The sequence below is a fragment of the Ranitomeya variabilis genome, chromosome 3 (assembly GCF_051348905.1).
Source record: "Ranitomeya variabilis isolate aRanVar5 chromosome 3, aRanVar5.hap1, whole genome shotgun sequence".
Taxonomy (NCBI): Eukaryota; Metazoa; Chordata; class Amphibia; order Anura; family Dendrobatidae; genus Ranitomeya; species Ranitomeya variabilis.
The window spans coordinates 247,566,465-247,582,540 of record NC_135234.1 but is presented as its reverse complement, the minus strand read 5'-3'; the positions used below and the strand labels follow the sequence as shown (position 1 = coordinate 247,582,540).

The following is a 16,076-nucleotide window of genomic DNA, read 5'->3' as shown; positions in this document are numbered from 1 at the left end:
GAGTGCGGGCGGCTGTGTGTGGCGGTGCTGATGCTGAGTGGCAGCGGCTGTGTGTGGCTGTGGTTAGTGCGGGCGGCTGTGCGTGGCTGTGGTGAGTGCGGGCGGCTGTGCGTGGCGGTGCTGAGTGCGGGCGGCTGTGCGTGGCGGTGCTGAGTGCGGGCGACTGTGCATGGCGGTGCTGAGTGCGGGTGTCTGTGCGTGGCGGTGCTGAATGCGGGCGGCTGTGCGTGGTGGTACTGAGTGCGGGCGGCTGTGCGTGGCGGTTCTGAGTGCGGGTGGCTGTGCTGAGTGCGGGCGGCTGTGCTGAGTGCGGGCGGCTGTGCGTGGCGGTGCTGAGTGCGGGCGGCTGTGCGTGGCGGTGCTGAGTGCGGGCGGCTGTGCGTGGCGGTGCTAAGTGCGGGCGGCTGTGCGTGGTGGTGCTGAGTGCGGGCGGCTGTGTGTGGCAGTGCTGAGTGTGGGCGGCTGTGCGTGGCGGTGCTGAGTGCGGGCGGCTGTGCGTGGCGGTGCTGAGTGCGGGCGGCTGTGCGTGGCGGTGCTGAGTGCGGGCGGCTGTGCGTGGCGGTGCTGAGTGCGGGCGGCTGTGCGTGGCGGTGCTGAGTACGGGCAGCTGTGCGTGGCGGTGCTGAGTGCGGGTGGCTGTGCGTGGCGGTGCTGAGTGCGGGCGGCTGTGCGTGGCGGTGCTGAGTGCGGGCGACTGTGCGTGGCGGTGCTGAGTGCGGGCGTCTGTGCGTGGCGGTGCTGAATGCGGGCGGCTGTGCGTGGTGGTACTGAGTGCGGGCGGCTGTGCGTGGCGGTTCTGAGTGCGGGTGGCTGTGCTGAGTGCGGGCGGCTGTGCTGAGTGCGGGCGGCTGTGCGTGGCGGTGCTGAGTGCGGGCGGCTGTGCGTGGCGGTGCTGAGTGTGGGCGGCTGTGCGTGGCGGTGCTGAATGCGGGCGTCTGTGCGTGGCGGTGCTGAATGCGGGTGGCTGTGCGTGGCTGTACTGAGTGCGGGCGGCTGTGCGTGGCGGTGCTGAGTGCGGGCGGCTGTGCGTGGCTGTGCTGAGTGCGGGTGGCTGTGCGTGGCTGTGCTGAGTGCGGGTGGCTGTGCGTGGCTGTGGTGAGTGCGGGCGGCTGTGCATGGCTGTGTTGAGTGCGGTCGGCTGTGCGTGGCTGTGGTGAGTGCAGGCGGCTGTGCATGGCAGTGGTGAGTGCGGGCGGCTGTGCATGGCTGTGCTGAGTGCGGTCGGCTGTGCGTGGCTGTGCGTGGCTGTGCTGAGTGCGGGCGGCTGTGCGTGGCAGTGCTGAATGCGGGAGGCTGTGCGTGGCGGTTCTGAGTGCGGGCGGCTGTGCTGAGTGCGGGCGGCTGTGCTGAGTGCGGGCAGCTGTGCGTGGCGGTGCTGAGTGCGGGCGGCTGTGCGTGGCGGTGCTGAGTGTGGGCGGCTGTGCGTGGCGGTGCTGAATGCGGGCGGCTGTGTGTGGCGGTGCTGATGCTGAGTGCCGGCGGCTGTGCGTGGCTGTGGTGAATGCGGGCGGTTGTGCGTGGCTGTGCTGAGTGCGGGCGGCTGTGCGTGGCTGTGCGTGGCTGTGCTGAGTGCGGGCGGCTGTGCGTGGCAGTGCTGAATGCGGGCGGCTGTGCATGGCGGTTCTGAGTGCGGGTGGCTGTGCTGAGTGCGGGCGGCTGTGCGTGGCGGTGCTGAGTGTGGGCGGCTGTGCGTGGTGGTGCTGAGTGCGGGCGTCTGTGCGTGGCGGTGCTGAATGCGGGCGGCTGTGCGTGGTGGTACTGAGTGCGGGCGGCTGTGCGTGGCGGTTCTGAGTGCGGGTGGCTGTGCTGAGTGCGGGCGGCTGTGCTGAGTGCGGGCGGCTGTGCGTGGCGGTGCTGAGTGCGGGCGGCTGTGCGTGGCGGTGCTGAGTGTGGGCGGCTGTGCGTGGCGGTGCTGAATGCGGGCGTCTGTGCGTGGCGGTGCTGAATGCGGGCGGCTGTGCATGGTGGTGCTGAGTGTGGGCGGCTGTGCGTGGCGGTGCTGAATGCGGGCGGCTGTGTGTGGCGGTGCTGATGCTGAGTGCCGGCGGCTGTGCGTGGCTGTGGTTAGTGCGGGCGGCTGTGCGTGGCTGTGGTGAGTGCGGGCGGCTGTGCGTGGCTGTGGTGAGTGCGGGCGGCTGTTCGTGGCTATGGTGAGTGCGGGCGGCTGTGCGTGGCGGTGCTGAGTGTGGGCGGCTGTGCGTGGCGGTGCTGAATGCGGGCGGCTGTGTGTGGCGGTGCTGATGCTGAGTGCCGGCGGCTGTGCGTGGCTGTGGTGAGTGCGGGCGGCTGTGCGTGGCTGTGCTGAGTGCGGGCGGCTGTGCGTGGCTGTGCTGAGTGCGGGCGGCTGTGCGTGGCGGTGCTAAATGCGGGCGGCTGTGCATGGCGGTTCTGAGTACGGGCGGCTGTGCTGAGTGCGGGCCGCTGAGTGCGGGCGGCTGTGCGTGGCGGTGCTGAGTGCGGGCGGCTGTGCGTGGTGGTGCTGAGTGTGGGTGGCTGTGCGTGGCGGTGCTGAATGCGGGTGGCTGTGTGTGGCGGTGCTGATGCTGAGTGCCGGCGGCTGTGCGTGGCTGTGGTTAGTGCTGGCGGCTGTGCGTGGCTGTGGTGAGTGCGGGCGGCTGTGCGTGGCTGTGGTGAGTGCGGGCGGCTGTTCGTGGCTATGGTGAGTGCGGGCGGCTGTGCGTGGCGGTGCTGAGTGTGGGCGGCTGTGCGTGGCGGTGCTGAATGCGGGCGGCTGTGTGTGGCGGTGCTGATGCTGAGTGCCGGCGGCTGTGCGTGGCTGTGGTGAGTGCGGGCGGCTGTGCGTGGCTGTGCTGAGTGCGGGCAGCTGTGCGTGGCTGTGCTGAGTGCGGGCGGCTGTGCGTGGCGGTGCTAAATGCGGGCGGCTGTGCATGGCGGTTCTGAGTACGGGCGGCTGTGCTGAGTGCGGGCCGCTGTGCTGAGTGTGGGCGGCTGTGCGTGGCGGTGCTGAATGCGGGCGGCTGTGTGTGGCGGTGCTGATGCTGAGTGCCGGCGGCTGTGCGTGGCTGTGCTGAGTGCGGGCGGCTGTGCGTGGCGGTGCTGAATGCGGGCGGCTGTGCGTGGCGGTTCTGAGTGCGGGTGGCTGTGCTGAGTGCGGGCGGCTGTGCTGAGTGCGGGCGGCTGTGCGTGGCGGTGCTGAGTGCGGGCGGCTGTGCGTGGTGGTGCTGAGTGTGGGCGGCTGTGCGTGGCGGTGCTGAATGCGGGCGGCTGTGTGTGGCGGTGCTGATGCTGAGTGCCGGCGGCTGTGCGTGGCTGTGGTTAGTGCGGGCGGCTGTGCGTGGCTGTGGTGAGTGCGGGCGGCTGTGCGTGGCTGTGGTGAGTGCGGGCGGCTGTTCGTTGCTATGGTGAGTGCGGGCGGCTGTGCGTGGCGGTGCTGAGTGTGGGCGGCTGTGCGTGGCTGTGCTGAATGCGGGCGGTTTTGTGTGGCGGTGCTGATGCTGAGTGCCGGCGGCTGTGCGTGGCTGTGGTGAGTGTGGGCGGCTGTGCTGAGTGCGGGCGGCTGTGCGTGGCTGTGCTGAGTGCGGGCGGCTGTGCGTGGCGGTGCTAAATGCGGGCGGCTGTGCGTGGCGGTTCTGAGTACGGGCGGCTGTGCTGAGTGCGGGCCGCTGTGCTGAGTGTGGGCGGCTGTGCGTGGCGGTGCTGAATGCGGGCGGCTGTGTGTGGCGGTGCTGATGCTGAGTGCCGGCGGCTGTGCGTGGCTGTGGTGAGTGCGGGCGGCTGTGCGTGGCTGTGGTGAGTGCGGGCGGCTGTTCGTGGCTATGGTGAGTGCAGGCGGCTGTGCGTGGCTGTGCTGAGTGCGGGCGGCTGTGCGTGGCGGTGCTGAGTGCGGGCGGCTATGCGTGGCGGTGCTGAATGCGGGCGGCTGTGCGTGGCGGTGCTGAGTGCGGGCGGCTGTGCGTGGCGGTGCTGAGTGCGGGCGGCTGTGCTGAGTGTGGGTGGCTGTGCTTGGCGGTGCTGAGTGCGGTCGGCTGTGCGTGGCGGTGCTGAGTGCGGGCGGCAGTGCGTGGCGGTGCTGAATGCGGGTGGCTGTGCGTGGCGATGCTGAGTGCGGGCGGCTGTGCGTGGCGGTTGTGAGTGCGGGCGGCTGTGCTGAGTGCAGGCGGCTGTGCGTGGCGGTGCTGAGTGCGGGCGGCTGTGTGTGGCGGTGCTGAGTGCGGGCGGCTGTGCGTGGCGGTGCTGAGTGTGAGCGGCTGTGCGTGGCGGTGCTGAGTGCGGGCGGCTGTGCGTGGCGGTGCTGAGTGCGGGCGGCTGTGCGTGGCGGTGCTGAGTGCAGGCAGCTGTGCGTGGCTGTGCTGAGTGCGGGCGGCTGTGCGTGGCTGTGCTGAGGGCGGGCGGCTGTGCGTGGCTGTGGTGAGTGCGGGCAGCTGTGCATGGCTGTGTTGAGTGCGGGCGGCTGTGCGTGGCTGTGGTGAGTACAGGCGGCTGTGCGTGGCTGTGGTGAGTGCGGGCGGCTGTGCATGGCTGTGCTGAGTGCGGGCGGCTGTGCGTGGCTGTGCTGAGTGCGGGCGGCTGTGCGTGGCGGTGCTGAATGCGGGCGGCTGTACGTGGCGGTTCTGAGTGCGGGCGGCTGTGCTGAGTGCGGGCGGCTGTGCTGAGTGCGGGCGGCTGTGCATGGCGGTGCTGAGTGCGGGCGGCTGTGCGTGGTGGTGCTGAATGCGGGCGGCTGTACGTGGCGGTTCTGAGTGCGGGCGGCTGTGCTGAGTGCGGGCGGCTGTGCTGAGTGCGGGCGGCTGTGCTGAGTGCGGGCGGCTGTGTGTGGCGGTGCTGAATGCGGGAGGCTGTGCGTGGCGGTGCTGAGTGCGGGCGGCTGTGCGTGGCGGTGCTGAGTGCGGGCGGCTGTGCGTGGCGGTGCTGAGTGCGGGCGGCTGTGCGGGGCAGTGCTGAGTGTGGGCGGCTGTGCGTGGCAGTGCTGAGTGCGGGCGGCTGTGCGTGGCGGTGCTGAGTGCGGGCGGCTGTGCGTGGCGGTGCTGAATGCCGGCGGCTGTGCGTGGCTGTGGTGAGTGCGGGCGGCTGTGCATGGCTGTGGTGAGTGCGGGCGGCAGTGCGTGGCTGTGGTGAGTGCGGGCGGCTGTGCGTGGCTGTGGTGAGTGCGGGCGGCTGTGCGGGGCAGTGCTGAGTGCGGGCGGCTGTGCGTGGCGGTGCTGAGTGCGGGCGGCTATGCGTGGCGGTGCTGAATGCGGGCGGCTGTGCGTGGCGGTGCTGAGTGCGGGCGGCTGTGCGTGGCGGTGCTGAGTGCGGGCGGCTGTGCTGAGTGTGGGTGGCTGTGCTTGGCGGTGCTGAGTGCGGTCGGCTGTGCGTGGCGGTGCTGAGTGCGGGCGGCAGTGCGTGGCGGTGCTGAATGCGGGTGGCTGTGCGTGGCGATGCTGAGTGCGGGCGGCTGTGCGTGGCGGTTGTGAGTGCGGGCGGCTGTGCTGAGTGCAGGTGGCTGTGCGTGGCGGTGCTGAGTGCGGGCGGCTGTGTGTGGCGGTGCTGAGTGCGGGCGGCTGTGCGTGGCGGTGCTGAGTGTGAGCGGCTGTGCGTGGCGGTGCTGAGTGCGGGCGGCTGTGCGTGGCGGTGCTGAGTGCGGGCGGCTGTGCGTGGCGGTGCTGAGTGCAGGCAGCTGTGCGTGGCTGTGCTGAGTGCGGGCGGCTGTGCGTGGCTGTGCTGAGGGCGGGCGGCTGTGCGTGGCTGTGGTGAGTGCGGGCAGCTGTGCATGGCTGTGTTGAGTGCGGGCGGCTGTGCGTGGCTGTGGTGAGTACAGGCGGCTGTGCGTGGCTGTGGTGAGTGCGGGCGGCTGTGCATGGCTGTGCTGAGTGCGGGCGGCTGTGCGTGGCTGTGCTGAGTGCGGGCGGCTGTGCGTGGCGGTGCTGAATGCGGGCGGCTGTACGTGGCGGTTCTGAGTGCGGGCGGCTGTGCTGAGTGCGGGCGGCTGTGCTGAGTGCGGGCGGCTGTGCATGGCGGTGCTGAGTGCGGGCGGCTGTGCGTGGTGGTGCTGAATGCGGGCGGCTGTACGTGGCGGTTCTGAGTGCGGGCGGCTGTGCTGAGTGCGGGCGGCTGTGCTGAGTGCGGGCGGCTGTGCTGAGTGCGGGCGGCTGTGTGTGGCCGTGCTGAATGCGGGAGGCTGTGCGTGGCGGTGCTGAGTGCGGGCGGCTGTGCGTGGCGGTGCTGAGTGCGGGCGGCTGTGCGTGGCGGTGCTGAGTGCGGGCGGCTGTGCGGGGCAGTGCTGAGTGTGGGCGGCTGTGCGTGGCGGTGCTGAGTGCGGGCGGCTGTGCGTGGCGGTGCTGAGTGCGGGCGGCTGTGCGTGGCGGTGCTGAATGCCGGCGGCTGTGCGTGGCTGTGGTGAGTGCGGGCGGCTGTGCATGGCTGTGGTGAGTGCGGGCGGCAGTGCGTGGCTGTGGTGAGTGCGGGCGGCTGTGCGTGGCTGTGGTGAGTGCGGACAGCTGTGCGTGGCTGTGGTGAGTGCGGGTGGCTGTGCGTGGCTGTGCTGGGCGCCGAGTGCTGGGGCCCTGAGCAGGCGGGGACACCGGCGCGCTGTGGGGGTCAGGTGCCGGAGTCGCCGCTACCTCAGGCCCCCGGCACTTGCTATATTCACCTGTCCCCCGTTCAACCGATGTGCGCTGCTCCTTCCTCCACATCCTCTGGCTGCGACTGTTCAGTCAGAGGGCGGCGCGCATTAAGCGCGTCATCGCGCCCTCTGAACTGAACGTCACAGGCAGAGGATGTGGAGGATGGAGCAGCGCGCATCGCTGGAACGGGACAGGTAAATATTGCATACTCACCCTCCTGGCTCGTCCCTGCTTCTCCGTTGGAGATCGCGGTGTGCGTTCAGTGCTTACGCACACCGCGATCTCCTGGGAGTGTCACTCTGTGGGGTCCAGACTGCGCCGGCGCTTGCACTTGCGCAGTCTATAAAGGCTTCGGACAGAGTGACACTCCCAGCGTTATATTATAGATATATATATATATAAGCTTCCTTACCTTCCCAGTGATACCAGGTTCAGCTTATGATTTGCTGGTCTGGCGCATTGTCAACAATGCGCTGTATTCTGCGCTTATGACGTCATGCCAGGCCAGCAAATCAAATGCCACTCCTGGGAGCATGGAAGCTAGCCTAGGAAATTAGCGCCGCTCCCGTCCACAACCAGATTGCAGTGACTTAGACCGTGGTTGCGTGAAGCGATCCGTTCATCTCTAACATTATTATTATCACTTAATATTAAGCAGAATTAAGTATATTGATGTACAGTACAGTCATAGTCAAAAGTGTTAGTATTATTGCAATTATTGCAATTACACATATTTTGTTATACACGTTTAAATTCCTTTGGGTGTATTGGAACAACACAAAAAAACTGAGAAAAAAGGCAAATTGGACATAATTTCACACAAAAACCCAAAAATGGGCTGGATAAAATTGCTGGCACCTTTCTAAAAATTTTTAAAGATCTTTATGTTCTTTTGTCCACAGTATCATCACCCGGCAAACCCATGCAAGTACTGGGGCCTTGGGCAAATTTGGGGGCCCACTCGCCATCAGGGACAGCGGCACCGGGTCATCCCTCAAATACCTCTCCTCGTTCCCAACAGCTGAGCAGCTCCAGTGTCTTCAGCATTTTCTGACTCTGTAACGTCTCAAGGCAGATGGCGCAATGACATCACTACAGTGCGCCCTCAGTCCTGAGCACCGCAGAGAATCAAAAAGCGCTGAGTTTACCAGACCAGCAGCAAGAATGGGAGAGGTAAATATTTGAATTTTTATGTATGCAGCATTATATGGGCGACATTGTACTATATATAAAAATATATGGGGCCCATTATACTGAATGAAGCATTATTTGGGTTCCATTTAACTGTATCGAGCATTATATGGGTCCGATTATACAGTATGGAGTATTATATGGGGCCTATTATACTGTATGTAGAATTACATCGGGCCTATTATACTGTATGTAGCATTATATGGATCCCATTATACTGTATGGAGCAATATATGGAGCCCTTTATATACTGTTTGTAGCATTATATGGGGCCCATTATACTGTATGGATCATTATATGGGGCCCATCATACTGTATGGAGCAATATATGGGCCAATTATACTGTGTGGAGCAATATATGGGGCCCATTATATTTTGTATGCAGCAAAATGTGGTTGTCATTATATACTATATGGAGCAATATATGGGGCCCATTATACTGTATGGAGCAATATATGGGGCCTACTTTACTGTATGGAGCACTATGTGGGGCCACTATTCTGCCTGGGGCAATATATGCTGTCACTATAATGTATGGAGCACTGTGTGGGGCCATTATACTGTATGGAACATTATATGGGGCACATTATACTGTATATAGCAATATATGGGGCCCACTATTCTCTATGGAGAATTATATGGGGCTAATCTACAGTGGATCATTATATGGGGCCCATTTTACTGTATGGAGCACTATTTGGAACCCATTATACTGTGTTGTGCACTATATGTGACCAATATACTGTATGGAGCAATATATAGAGCCCATTATTCAGTACGGAGCATTATATGGGGCCAGTATACTGGATGGACCATTATATGTGGCCCAATATACGGCATGGAGCAATATATGTATATGCCTTTATACTGTATGGAGCATTATATGGGGCCCATAATACTGAATGGAGCAATATATAGGGCCCATTGTACTGTATGGTGCATTATATGAGGCCCATTATACTCTATGGAGGACTATGTGGTGCCCATAATACGGTATGGAGTATTATATGGTGCCCATAATACTGTTTGGAGGACTATGTGGTGCCCATAATACGGTATGGAGTATTATATGGTGCCCATAATACTGTTTGGAGGACTATGTGGTGCCCATATACAGTACTGCATAGAGGAGTATGTGATGCCCATATACTGTATTGAAGAATATGTGCTGCCCATAAAACTGCATGGAGGACTATGTGGTGCCCATATACAGTATGGAGGACTACGTGGTGCCCATAATACTGTATGGAGGACTATACTGTCTGGTCTAAATGATAAGTCTGCAGTCACTCTGCATACTGTGCGCTGTGAGGATTTGGCGATTTATGTGCTATTGTAGAATTTACAATATATATCACTCATGTATTGTAAGAAGTAAGTGAAATCTTTCTTACTGTACTATACCTATCATGGATTTACTATGGTAAAGAGGAGCCAGAAGACAGCAGCATCTGATTTCTCCTACTCCAGCACTGATTAGAAGCGCTTCACCTTCATATTAAAAAGTGCAAGATTCGTTTAGCAGTGCAGGGGTTAATCTGCCCAGTTGAGAGCTCCTGAAAGTTTTCTGGCATTAAGCCTCTCAGCTGTGCACTGTTAGCCCCTCCCATCTCCTATGTAATTTGGGCCCTGGCTGTCACTCATTGTCAGAACAAGCTTTTGCTTGGCTGGAGGTTTTTGGTGGTTGTTATAGGAGAAAGTGCTTGGTGGATTTATCTGTGGCTGTTGCTAGGTTTCGAGTGTGTGATAATCCACTTTCTTCTCCTACTGTGGTTCAACCCCATCCTCCACTCCCCGATCCATTCCTCTGTTGAAATCTGTTTGTATTACCTTGTTAGTCTGGTTAGTATATTACGGTACACTATTTCTCCCCTCTGCCCTGAGTGGGAGAAGGGTACAAACTGAGTGCAGACTCAGGGGCTAAGGCAAGGTAGGTGGCCCTGGCATCTTCACCATCAGAAGTAATCCGGAGAACAAGATGACCTAGGGCACCCTTAGCGTTAGGGATTGAGAAAAATCCCCTGGTCCCATGACACCTGACAACAGAGTCATGACAACACCTATATTTCTTATCTGCATCATGAATTGTGGTATGTGATAAAGGGGCCCAGTGAGACGGTGTCGCCCGGGGCCCATGAAAACCTGGAGCTGGCCGTGGTGACAACGCACATCAAGATGAGTGCCTTTGATAGGCCAGCCATCTTTCAATATTACTGCTATGTGACGTCAGCGAGTGGCCTGTCACAGAACAGAGCGCCCTGTCACAGCTGCAATCAGCAGCCATTTTATTGACCACACCGAATATGAAGCCACAAGGGGACGCCGGGGGAGCGCAGGAAGGTGAGAAGAATCTTTTTTTCCCGTCTGTGATTTTGCAGGGTAGTGGACATATTGGCTGATATAGGGGGATACTATTAAAATGGACATTGGGGCCCTAGATGGGGCAACATAGGGGCCTAGCATGGAGACATTAAATAAAGGGACTCAGGGTGGGAGACATTACTACTGGAAGGGAACAGGGATGGGGACATTTTCTAAAGGGACTCAGGGTTGGGACATTATTATTGGAAGGGGACCAGGATAAGGACATTATTGCTAGAAGGGGCCCAGGAAGGGGACATTATGTCTGGAAGGGGCCATTATTACTGAAAGGGGCCCAGGATGGGGACATTATTACTGAAAGGGGCTCAGGGGACTTTTTAAAGAGGACATTGTGGTCTAGGATCGGGGCAACATAGGAGCCTAGGATGGGGGCATTAAAAAAGGGCTCCATGAATGGGACATTAAATAAAGGGGCACAGGATCTTGGATACTGATGTAAAATACTGACCTGCCGAATGTACAACTTTTATCCCCATTAGTATGAAGCAGCATGTACGATTCGACCACTGATCCATTCATTCCCTAAGGGGCTGCACATGGCTTTTTCTGGAACCCCCAAAGCAAAGAGGATGAATGGAGCTGCGGTTAGACATCACATCTGCCACTCCATTGTAAAATAGGGATAAAATGGGCATAAAAGTGAACTGTCAAGGATAAAGGTTCCCCATTCTTCCGATCATTGCGATTTCCGAAGCTCGGATTCCACTGGTCAATAAGTTATCACCTACCTAACCTGTCGAACGGTAATAACTTGTTTTCATCAAAGAACCCTTTAATGCAAACTACCCTAATTGTACATTGCAGTTATGGTGTGTGCACAGTAGATGTGCTGGAGCCTCATGTGTTTTACAGTCGACACTCCACTATTATCGGGGATAACTGCTAATAGATATTTACATATAGCTGTAGGGTGTGCCCCTTGAGTTCATTATCTCTGTGGGCCTCAGACACCCCAATCTGACCCTGGTCAGGATGGTGGATAAGCAGCCCCAATCAAGTTCCAAAAGAATTCAAGCTGTCCTGCAGTGTCAGGGTGCATCTGTGTCAGCACGAACTATCCGTCGACGTTTGAATGAAATGGCAGGAGTATCGGGAGGACTCCACAGCTGACACAGAGACATAAAAAAGCTAGACTGCAGTTTGACAAAATGTACGTAAGTCAAAATCCTTATGAGAAAGCGTCTTGTGGACAGTTGAGACCATAATAGAGCTTTTTGGTAAAGCATATCATTCTACTGTTTACAGAATGAGGTCTGCAAAGAAAATAACGCAGTACCTACTGTCAAATATGGTGGAAGTTCAAAAATATTTTGGGGTTATCTTGTGGCCTCTGGCACTGTGTGTCTTGACTATGTACATGGCACAATGAAATCTGAATATTACTAAAAGATTTTGGGTCGCAATGTAGTGCCCAGTGACAGAAAGCTGGGTTTGCATCCTAGGTCATGGGTTTTCAGCAGGACAATGACCCCACACATACTTTAAGAAGCACCCAGAAATGGATGGAAACAAAGCGCTGGAAAGTTCTGATGTGGCCAGCAATGAGTCTAGATCTAATCTTATTGAATACATGTGGAGAGATCTTAAAATTGCTGCTGGAAAAAGACACCCTTCAAATATGAGCAACCTGGAGCAGTTTGCAAAAGAAGATTGCTCCAAAATTCCAGTTGAGAGGTGTAAGAAGCTTGTTGATGGTTATAGGAAGCGATTGATTGCAGTTATTTATTCCAAAGGGAGTGGAACTAAATATTAAGTTGAGGGTGCCATCAATTTTGTCTCGACCATATTTGGGGTTTTATGTGAAATGATGTCCAATTTGTTTTTTTGTGTGTTGTTTCAATACATGCAAAGGAAATAAACATGTGTATAACAAATCATGTGTAATTGCAATAATTTTCTGGAAGAAATACTTTCCAATATTTTCTGGACTAATTTCAAGAGTGCCAACTTTCGGTTATGACATAAACTATGGCCACCTGTGGAAGCCAACGTGAAACGCCTGTTGTGGCTGTCAGCGCGGTACCACTTTGTTGTGGTACAGTATCCTTTCTGCATCTCTTCAACTGTTTATGGGGTTTATAGAGACACTCCCCCTTCCCTAGCACTGTATGTTTTTCTACCTAAGGCCCCTTTCACACATCAGTCTTTTGCCGTCAGTCTCAATCCGGCGAATTTTGAAAAAAATGGATTCGGCGAATGTTGCAGCCGGATCCGTTTTGTTCTCATAGACTTGTACTAGCGACGGATTGCGATGGATGGCCTCACGTTTCATCCGTCGTTCACCGAATCCGTTGAAAATTGTTTATCCGGTGGCCAGAGAAAACAGACGTAGTAACATTTCTTGTGTAAGTCAAAAAAACGCCGTCCGTTGTTTTCTAGAATGAAAGCCTATGGCGCCGGATCCATGAAATTACGGAATCACACACTGATTACAAGCAAAGAGGTTACAGGTGAGGATGTTACATTTAGCAGCCATTAAAACCCATTTGTGTCAACTTCTGTGCATGTTATCAGGCCAAAATCACCGGTGTATGTGAACTTTTAATCAGGGTCATTTGGATGTTTTGGGTTGTCATTATGATTGAAAAAGAGAAAACACAATAGTTTGACACTAAATGGCTTCACCCAACCACTAACCATGAGTGGAGAAAAGATTTTGGTGTTATCTTGGTGCATTCTCTGAAAAAAGGCTAAGGAAGCAAAAATTCTGCCGGGGTATGTAAACTTTTGAGCACAACTGTATATACCTATATTTTTGAATATGGTTTCTGTTTTGATGATATTGTTTCAAATTGTACAATAGAAATGGAATTGCATAATATAGTGAAAAATACGTTCTCCTATGAAGTCCACCACACAGGAGGACCAAGATTAGGGCCATGGGGGTTCGTCTTACATATGCCCTTAGCGGTGCAAAGATTAACTTTTCACAGACATCTTTATTCCAAGCAAAGTTGTCTTTGATGTTTTGGGTTATACAGCATTTTACAATGACTAACCACATTGGTTCATGGAGACACACTTGGCTGCTTACCATGTAAACATATTTTCTCCCAACAGAAAGTAAAGGGTCTTCAAATGCATGGCAGGTTTTTAGAGTCGGTGGCCGCTCGATTCTGAAAAGATTTGGGCAATAATAACAAACAGTCATACCATCGTAACATTTACTGCAGATTATCCTTCAAAGTAACTGTCAAACTATAACATTATGTTGAGACTATGTATTCTACAGACGCTGTATAACATATTATTAACATTATTTTGCTGCAAATCTCAGAATATTTAAGTTATGATTCTAGTTAAACAAATCTATCTTTAAGGTAAAAGATTCCCTTTAAACCTTGTTTTTTTATAGTGACTTTCCACTGATTTATACTTACATGGTATCAGCATATGGTCTTTTCTTTCCAGACATTAGTAGAATCACCACGAAAATTGTCATAAAGAAAAGAGCTAGAACTGCTCCTATTATTGTCCCAGCTGCCACCAAGGATGATGTGTCCTTTAATGGATAATCTATAGAGTAACAAAGTCAGGGGTATAATTCATATCAAATGCTTTAATACCACTTGTTTTTTTTATTCAGTCACATTGAAGGGAATCTGTCACCAGGTTTTTGCCACCTATTGTAAGAACAGAATATAGAGACAGAAACCCCGATTCCAGCTATGTATCACTTACTGGGCCACTTGCTGCAGTTTTAATAAAATAATTGTTTTAGCCACAGTATATTATCACTAGAGGACTACTCTGATGCAAAGTAGTTAACCCTGCCCCCATCACTGATTAGCATCTTTCTGCTTAAGCACAGTGCACTCAAAAGCTGCAAACCAGTAGTGTGGGCAGTGTTATACAAAGCTCAATATTCTGATAATTAATTGATAGATCTGCAGCAGATAAAACAGTTTTTAATGAAAACTGTAGCACCCAGTAAACTAAGTTATACAACACTGGAATCAGAATCTCTGCCCCTACATCATGCTCCTCTCAGATGTGGAAGCAACATCTGGTGACAGATTCCCTTTAAAGCACCACTCCATTGTTTTGTTTTTCCTGCGCGGAGTGGCGCCTTAAATCTAAGCCCCCTGCCTCTGATCATATACTCGTCTTCACAGTTATTTTGGTGCCACTCCGGTCTCTCTGGTCATCTTGTGACATACACTCATAGACTTGTATTGAGAGCATGTGACGTAGCTTTTCACTTCTGGACGGTCAGAAGGTACAGTGCAGACCAAAAGTTTGGACACACCTTCTCATTTAAAGATTTTTCTGTATTTTCATGACTATGAAAATTGTACATTCACACTGAAGGCATCAAAACTATGAATTAACACATGTGGAATTATATACTTAACAAAAAAGTATGAAAAAACTGAAATTATGTCTTATATTCTAGGTTCTTCAAAGTAGCCACCTTTTGCTTTGATGACTGCTTTGCACACTCTTGGCATTCTCTTGATGAGCTTCAATTTACCGTACTATTTTCATAGTCATGAAAATACAGAAAAATCTTTAAATGAGAAGGTGTGTCCAAACTTTTGGTCTGTACTGTACATCATACACTCTCAATACAAGTCAGAACAAGGCTCTCATAGACTTGTATTGAAAAGTGAGCTCCATGACGCTCTATGAAACACTGGAGCTACGAACCGGTCACTTTTTGTCAGAGACCAACCAGATAGATGCTGGAAACGGATGAAGGCGGCAGCAGGTGAGTATCAGATAGGGAGAAGGGACTAATATTTAAAGCACCACTCCAGTGGTGCAATAAGCATTGCATTGGTTGTTGGAAACTTCATAGGAGTATTCTCAAGTTTGGAAGATATCCTCCATCCGTGTGATCGGCAATAACTTATCGATCATTGGGGTCTTACCAATAGTCACGCAACGTCACGCAATACCCCTGGTTATGCTAGCTCAACCAGTAATGGTACGAGTGGTGAATGGGTTGACACTGCCCTCACAGATAACACACCAGACCATCTCTTTTACTCTGTCCATGTCGCCATCCCATCAGGAGATTATATCTCTGCTCGTCATTCCTGAGGGAATTGATGAGGTCCTGTTGGGGATACCTTGGCTACGGTACCACTCTCCTCATATCGAGTGGTCCTCAGGCAGAATTTTGGAATGAGGTGAATCTTGTGGGGGTAGGTGTCAGAGGGAGTGCGTTTAGGTTGCTACTACAGAGGTACCCGCAGATCTATCCTCTCTCCCCAAGCAATATTGGTCTTATGCGGACATGTTCTCCAAAAAGGCGGCAGAGACCTTTCCGCCCCATCGCCCCTATGACTGTCCTATTGACCTCTTGCCTGGTGCTGAGCCTCCCCGGGGTCGAGTCTATCCGTTATCTCTCCCAGAGACGGAGGCAATGTCTCAGTACATTCAAGAGAATCTGGCAAGAGGGTTCATCAGGAAGTCAGTGTCACCTGCTGGGGCTGGGTTCTTCTTCGTGCAGAAGAAGAATGGGGAACTGCGTCCGTCCATAGATTACAGGGGTCTTAACGCCATCACCGTTAAGAATAAGTATCCTTTGCCCTTGAAATCTGAGCTCTTCGATAGGCTTCGGGGAGCAAGGGTATTTACTAAATTAGATCTGCGGGGTGCTTACAACCTGATTCGCATCCGTGAGGGGGACAAATGGAAGACGGCTTTTAACACCAGGGATGGGCACTATGAATATCTGGTGATGCCCTTCGGGCTCTGTAATGCTCCAGCCGTTTTCCAAGACTTTGTGAACGACATCTTCCGGGATATGCTCTCCACCTCGGTCGTAGTCTATCTGGATGATATTCTCATCTACTCTCCAGATATTGACTCCCACCGGAGAGATGTTTGCAAAGTCTTCGACCTCTTACGGGCAAACTCCCTTTATGCCAAGTTGAAGAAGTGTATGTTCGAGCAGGAGTCCTTACCTTTCCTAGGCTATATCATCTCCAC

The 16,076-nt window shown here is 54.6% G+C and overlaps 1 protein-coding gene across 1 annotated transcript in view; it reads right to left on the bottom strand.

Moving 5' to 3' along the window:
* NECTIN3 (nectin cell adhesion molecule 3) overlaps positions 1–16,076 on the bottom strand; it is a 230,479-nt gene that overhangs the window by 51,576 nt on the left and 162,827 nt on the right. Inside the window, exons 6-7 of the mRNA XM_077295344.1 lie at positions 13,517–13,652; positions 13,171–13,252 (exon numbers count right to left, since the gene is read on the bottom strand). Coding sequence (XP_077151459.1) covers positions 13,171–13,252; positions 13,517–13,652 — 218 coding nt within the window. The remainder of the gene's footprint in view (positions 1–13,170; positions 13,253–13,516; positions 13,653–16,076) is intronic.